The 6,668-nt window shown below is 43.4% G+C and overlaps 1 protein-coding gene across 5 annotated transcripts in view; it reads right to left on the bottom strand.

Moving 5' to 3' along the window:
* Smarca2 (SWI/SNF related, matrix associated, actin dependent regulator of chromatin, subfamily a, member 2) overlaps positions 1–6,668 on the bottom strand; it is a 173,218-nt gene that overhangs the window by 83,237 nt on the left and 83,313 nt on the right. For all 5 annotated transcript variants that reach the window (XM_031390004.1, XM_031390008.1, XM_031390006.1 and 2 more), the window contains 2 exons: positions 2,025–2,132; positions 1,266–1,352 (listed from right to left, as the gene is read on the bottom strand). In XM_031390004.1, coding sequence (XP_031245864.1) covers positions 1,266–1,352; positions 2,025–2,132 — 195 coding nt within the window. The remainder of the gene's footprint in view (positions 1–1,265; positions 1,353–2,024; positions 2,133–6,668) is intronic.

Below are 6,668 nucleotides of genomic sequence, written 5' to 3'. Positions count from 1 at the left end.
AAAAAAAAAAAAAAAAAAAAGAATACCAATCTCTGTAAACAGATGTTCTCTCTGTAACTACAGATAATCTCCTATGTACAAAAATGCTACCCCCATGATCAAAGATGTTCTCCTAATGTATCTGGATGTCCTCCCTTTGTCCATAGATGTTCTGTGTCTACGGATGGTTCCCTATGTCCTCGGATGCTCTCTCTGTCTCCACAAATGCTCTCTCTCTTATCCACAGACACACTACCATCTGTGTGAGGACCTTCTTCCCTACTTGGGGATTTTTTTTCCCCATCTATAGATGTTCTTTCCTAAGGATTTGAGGGCCATAGTGGTATCAGGCCTCACTTACTCAGCCTGTTGAGATATGCCTCTAATAAAGGAAGGAGTGGTAAGAAAGTATTAACTGATCCGACATGCATGACTGCCAAAATAAACTAGGGTGGGGTCTGAGTACTCAATGCCAAGAATAGTTCAACTCATTTTGTCCTGTAATTCAGCTTTAGTTTTTCTGGAAGGTTCTGTCCATTGTTTAAATAGAGAAAAGCCCTGCACCGGTTTTCCTCTTTGTCATTTCTCCTGTTGGTTTGTAGTAGGCAGTAGCCCATGTGGTCCTGCAGATGGGGAAGGCATGCATCCCTGTACCTCTGCTCAAGGCAACTGCCACACAGGAGTGAACTTTGTCAATGCAGGAATCTTATTTGCATGGAACAAACAGGGGAGAAAATGTCCTGTGGTCTAAAGGCAGGATTGTAGAGACCTGAACGTCAGAACAAAGTGGCAAGCTGCATCATCGCGAGGGAAACCAGGCAAGAAAAAAAAACAAAAACAAAAGATAAAACAATCTATGTCATAGGCTAACGCCAGCATCCCTGACAGGGACAATATTTCAAGAACACCTTTGTCTTCCATTTCTATAAACACATTATTTAAGTATCTCTCCCAGCACCCTTCTGAGGAAGCTGTCTGCATCTGTCATTATCTTCAATTTCAGAGCTCCCACAGTAACAAGGTAATTCACAGCATTTACCCAAATCCACATAATGAGCCAATGCTCCCAACATCTCCTTGCTGCTCTAAACTCTTTAGTTATAAAATTCCAGATGCTCAGGCAGTCAGGGCCAGAGTTGATCCACACCCAGGAAACAGGTCTGTTAATTCTGCCTGATAAGCAAGGGCCATGCCAGCTGGACATCTCCACACATGCTTTACACATATTTGGGGTTTTGCCTTCCTAACTAGCGCACTGAGAAGTGAAGTACAAACTACAGACTCACCTCAATGTGCTGAAACATATACGGGTGGTTGCATATTTTCCTCAGCTGCATGATGGTGTTCATCAGTGTCTTGGCACCTCCTTTCCCCTGAGCAAAAGTGCAGTAAAGAACTAATTATTCATGGATCAAACATTCCCAACTTTTAAAAACTAGGCTTCCAGGGTGTAACTTCTTGGTGGAGTTTGTGCACAGCTTACGAAAGACCTGGGCATGAGTCAAGTACTGAAGAAAGAAAAGAAAAGAAAAGAAAAGAAAAGAAAAGAAAAGAAAAGAAAAGAAAAGAAAAGAAAAAGAAAAGAGAGGAGAGAAGAGGAGAGGAGAGAAGAGGAGAGGAGAGAAGAGAAGAGGAGAGGAGAGGAGAGGAGAGGAGAGGAGAGGAGAGGAGAGGAGAGAAGAGAAGACAAGAGAAGACAAGAGAAGACAAGAGAAGACAAGAGAAGACAAGAGAAGACAAGAGAAAAGAGGAGAAGAGAAGAAGGAAAGAGAGAGATCGATTGAAAGAGAAAGAGAGACAAAGACAGGGAGACAGCCTGACTCAATAGCTTGTAGAAAGAACACAGGGTCCTAAGTCTTTTTAGCAACTTCACATCCTGAGGCTCAGAGTTCCAATTGCTACTTAGCCTTTTCTGAGTCAGATATAACACCGTCCTTGTGATTAACTTAGCCTACAAAAAAAGTAATTCTTACAAAATTATGTCAAGCCGATAGTGTTGTGTCACATCTGTCTTTAGGATTCTAGCAGACCAAATATAAACATACCTTCTTATCCTTCTCAGACCCATCCGTGAGGAGGATCCCCTTGGCTTGCATATGACGGTACAGAATCTTCTGCAGAGCTGACATGTCACACTTGATCACATATTCAACCTGGGGACAGAGAGCAGGTGTAGGTAAGGACAGGAGAGCAAGGGGCTGTCCGAAGATGGCGGCGTAGGAGAAGGGATTACAGGGGCCGGTCTTGGAAGCACTGATGGGGTACCCCATTCCCCTTCCTGGATTCGTGAAATGGGACAGGGCCATAGAGCAGACCAGAGTCCTCCGGGTCCAAAGCACCATGATAAGGGTGAAACCCTTAAAAGGCTGCATGCAGAAGATGCAAGTTCACACTTTCCTATCATTTCTTGATCTCATATTTGAGAGAGAATGGTTTGCTAGCTATGATATACAAAAATGTTCGTTACAGTGTATTTATAATATTCCTCCTGCTTCTCAGTCCCATAAACTTTCATATGAAAGGTATCAGGAAAACTGGCGAGTACCCTCGCTCCTATGCCTTTCTTTGTAAAACATCTCTAAATGGCTGCATGCAGCTGCCCCAGCACTTATCCTAGAGTAAGATTTATAACAAACCCAGGTTGACTTCGATTAAACTCTACTCTTGAGACATAGGACACACCACTGCGAAGACACAAGATTAAAAAGAATTAACTCACAGCAAGACACAACCTCCACAACCTCATGGCAGTCTAAAGCAGGACAGGGCCCCCCTCCTGTGTGTCCAGTTGAGAAAAGACAAAGTACAACTTTTAATATTTAATGGGGATTCACACCCCCACAGCTTATCACACACTTGCGAGCTTTCAGCTTCTTGAGAGCGCAGACAACAAGACTTATTTTAGAGTGCCTTTTTTTTTTCCTTAGTCCCAAGAATACAAATTTGCAAAATTCAAAGTAAATGCCAGACTGCCACCTGGATTTCTAAGAATGGGATTAAAGGAAATCAGCCAATTGCCCAGTGTGTGATCAACTGCTTAAAAGTAATGAGGCTGTTTTCAGGCGAGAGGAGGTCATGGATGAAGAGAAGTTGAATATTCATTCGGCTGCAACTTTTAAAAGGAGGCCTTGCTGTCTCTTCACACTAGGCAATTACAGGAAGGGTTTTTTGTTTTGTTTTGTTTTTTTGTTTTTTTCATGAACATTACCTATATGGGATTGGTTAGTAACCTTCTAGGTCAGAGAGGAAACACCAATCTTTAGATGTAGCCATGTAAATCAGTACATGGTTAACACAGGCTGTATCCTTTGCCTATCTGACCATGTCTTCTCTTTATTTTCCTTATGTTGTGTGGTTTTCCTGAGGTAGACCTGACACAGATTATACATATTTGATGTATGTAGTATGATATTTTTCTCTACATGTTCACTGGCAAAGAATTACCACTCTCCTAGTTTTTCCAGCGCTCTCAACTCACAAGAAAATTTGACTGTGGGAATAAAAATGTTAAGTTTAAACTTTAGCAAGTTTAATAACAATGGCATCAAGGGCCAATATAGACTCTACATCAAATGCTTGGGGTGCCTTTTCTCATTTAATCCCTACAAACTCTGCATAACATGATCACCTTTACTTATTTCATAGACAAAGAACCTGAGCACCCAGGAGGGTTAGGCTCCTAGCTCAAAATAGATTCATTCTTTCAGACTCACCCTAAGGATGACCAAGGAGACTGACTCACAGGCTCAACCTGATGATCATTTTTGCCTGGTGTCACCTCTCCGCTGCCCTGTTCCCAACTTTCCTAAGTACAGAAGACATGATTGCCACTTTTTAAGGTGTGTCAGGAGATGAAAGATCCAGAGTCAAGGACAGAACCTGCACTTTCTGACAGTCAGTCAGCCATTACTAAAGGCTTGAGGTGAAGATCAGGAAGAAAGAGGCGGCCTGATGATACATGCAGACAGGATACCGAGCCTCCGAAAAGAGGTTAGACCCTCTAGAATAGGGGTTCCCACCCTTCCTAGTGCTGTGACTCCTTAATTCAGGTCCTCATGTGTGGTGACCCCCAACCATTACATTATTCCATTGCTACTTCATAACTGTAAGTTTGCTACTATTACAAATCATAACGCCAATACTGAATACCAATTGAAAGACGAATTTAGCTCACAGGTTCAAGGATTTCAAACAGAGCCTTGGCTCAGTGTAGAACGTCAAGGTGGTAGAATTGGGAGGAAGAGGAAGCTATTCCCTTATGATGTCCAGAAAGCATGGAAAGGGGAGGAGATAGGATCATGGGTAACCTGATATGAGATCCTCCAAAGGGGTCTCGGCCCACAGGTTGAGAACCACTGCTCTCAAGGGTTCCATAGCTTCTCTAGAGTAGAAACAAATAAGGCCTCCTCGCTTACTTTACTTTAATAAGGGCAAGAGGAACTGGTGAGATACAACAACCAAATTTGTTGCTATAAGCTCCACGCTTGCATTTTATCTTCGCTCCTGGAGTATTCTCTTAACAACAGCAGGTACTGGCTCCTGTACTTTTCTCCAAGCTTAGGCTGTCTCTAATATTAGGGATCTTTTCTAAAGTCTAGGGTACCTGAGATCCTCTCCCAGGACCAATGAGATAGTACAGTGGAGAAAGATGCTTGCCTCCAAGCCTGATGACTTGAAGGCAATCCCTGAGAGTCACACAGTAGAAGGAGAGAACCAACTTCCTGAAAGTTATCCTTTGACCTCCACTGCACCATGACATCTGTGAACACAGTTTCCACACAGCACACGCACATGAGGATGCTCACATGTGAACCAAGTAAAATAACTGTAAAATTCCCCTAGGAATCCTAATAATAATAAAAAAATTTCCTCCCTCATGTCCCTCAAAGGAAATCCTGGACGTTGTCTGATGACAAAGCTCTTCTTTCCAATATATGCCTATAGATTTTTCCTAGGCATTGTTATATACATTTGGTAATATTAACATCTCTAGATGTGAGTTGAGGCCCATAGGACAGTGGGCTAATGTATAGATAGATGTTTTAGGTCCTTCTATAATGGTGCTAGTGTGGTGATGCCTAATATATTTTTATCAGTACTCCCTGTGTAGCTAATGAAGACCTCCATGAGGCACACTGAAGAAACAGCATGGCTTTCCTCTCATTGTCCCATGCTCACAGTGTTCCACATTCCCACCTCTGCTCATTGGCAGATTCTCTTCAATCCTCTGGGATCCAAGGATATTAGCCTAGTTAAAAATCCGGCTGGGCGGTGGTGGCACACACCTTTAATCCCAGCACTTGGGAGGCAGAGGCAGGCGGATTTCTGAGTTCGAGGCCAGCCTGGTCTACAAAGTGAGCTCCAGAACAGCCAGGTCTATATATAGAAACCCTGTCTTGAAAAACTGAAAAAAAAAAAATCAGATCAAGATTGGGGATAACAGCTCAGTTAGGACAGATGCCTAGCATGTGCGAGGCCCTGATTTTAATTCCAACACTTTGAACCAAAACATCAGATCATACGAAATCTCCTTTTGCAGACACAAGGAAAGCCGGTTACACCATGCAGAATCCAAACACAGGCAAGTGAGAATGACTGGACACTGAGATGCTCTAGTGGGAGGATCCAACCCAAGCCTATCCTCCGACCACCCAGGCACAGAGTGAGAGTGACCTTCTAACAGACACACATACTACCTGGCACCAGGGTCACCTTGCATGTTGCAGGTCTGTAGAGCTTAATCTCTTCACTTTAAGAGAAACATACACATACATAGCTGCCCTCGCATCACTCTACACTCAAGGGGGTTATAATTGAGCACCTTCTGCATACCCTGCTGCTATAGCCACGTATGAACACTGGAGACGCCTCCCTTAAGGCGTCTAAAAGGCTGAACAATTTATTTCGTTGGTTGGGTGAGGTAGCCTCCCACCGCCACACCAGTACTCCGCGTGAACAGATCTCATGTCAAAGGTCAAGTATGTCCACCACTCACACTTCTATTCTAGGGTAGTATATTTTACCTGCTCTGAGTGTAAGGAAGTACACAGAGGAACCGTCTGAGAGCTACACACAGAGAAAGGGGGCACAGTAAAGAATCCTAATAGTTGTGCCATTGTCTACTGGGTTGGTGCTGAGCTTCACCCTCCCCAAAGGCAATGGCACCCTGGTAGGCAAGTTTGTGAGAGTTCCTCCAAACACACAGGTGGTACAGAAAGTGAAATTGGTGACTTCGTGAAAGAGATGGCCCCTGCTAAGAGAGAGTCTTGACAGCCACTGGGGCTGTATTTATTCAAGTTCTAAGGGCAAATGAAGCACTGACTTCATGTGTCTGATATTGATTCCTAAGAATTCAGTGTTAACAAATGGCCTAACCAGTCCCCACGGATAGGTGACTGCATTGGTTACGTTGTCTAAGAATTCCTGCCCCCTATTTGATGTGGTAGAACCTAAGCTGTCTTCAAAGCTCCTGCCTGTGGATTGCTCTTCACTCAAAATTTCCATTCCAAAAGGATAGATCACTGAAAACAATGAAACTGGCCCACGTGGGAAACAGAGATTTTTCAGCAAACAATCCCACTTACAAAGGTCCTGGAAGTCATGACGTGAGAGCAGAATTATGGTATTGTACTGGCTAGTTTTGTGTGTCAACTTGACACAGGCTGGAGTTATCACAGAAGGGAGCTTCA

This window comes from Mastomys coucha, unplaced genomic scaffold (assembly GCF_008632895.1).
Source record: "Mastomys coucha isolate ucsf_1 unplaced genomic scaffold, UCSF_Mcou_1 pScaffold21, whole genome shotgun sequence".
Classification (NCBI taxonomy): domain Eukaryota; kingdom Metazoa; phylum Chordata; class Mammalia; order Rodentia; family Muridae; genus Mastomys; species Mastomys coucha.
The sequence above is the reverse complement of the archived record's forward strand: the minus strand, read 5'-3'. Positions and strand labels throughout refer to the sequence as shown.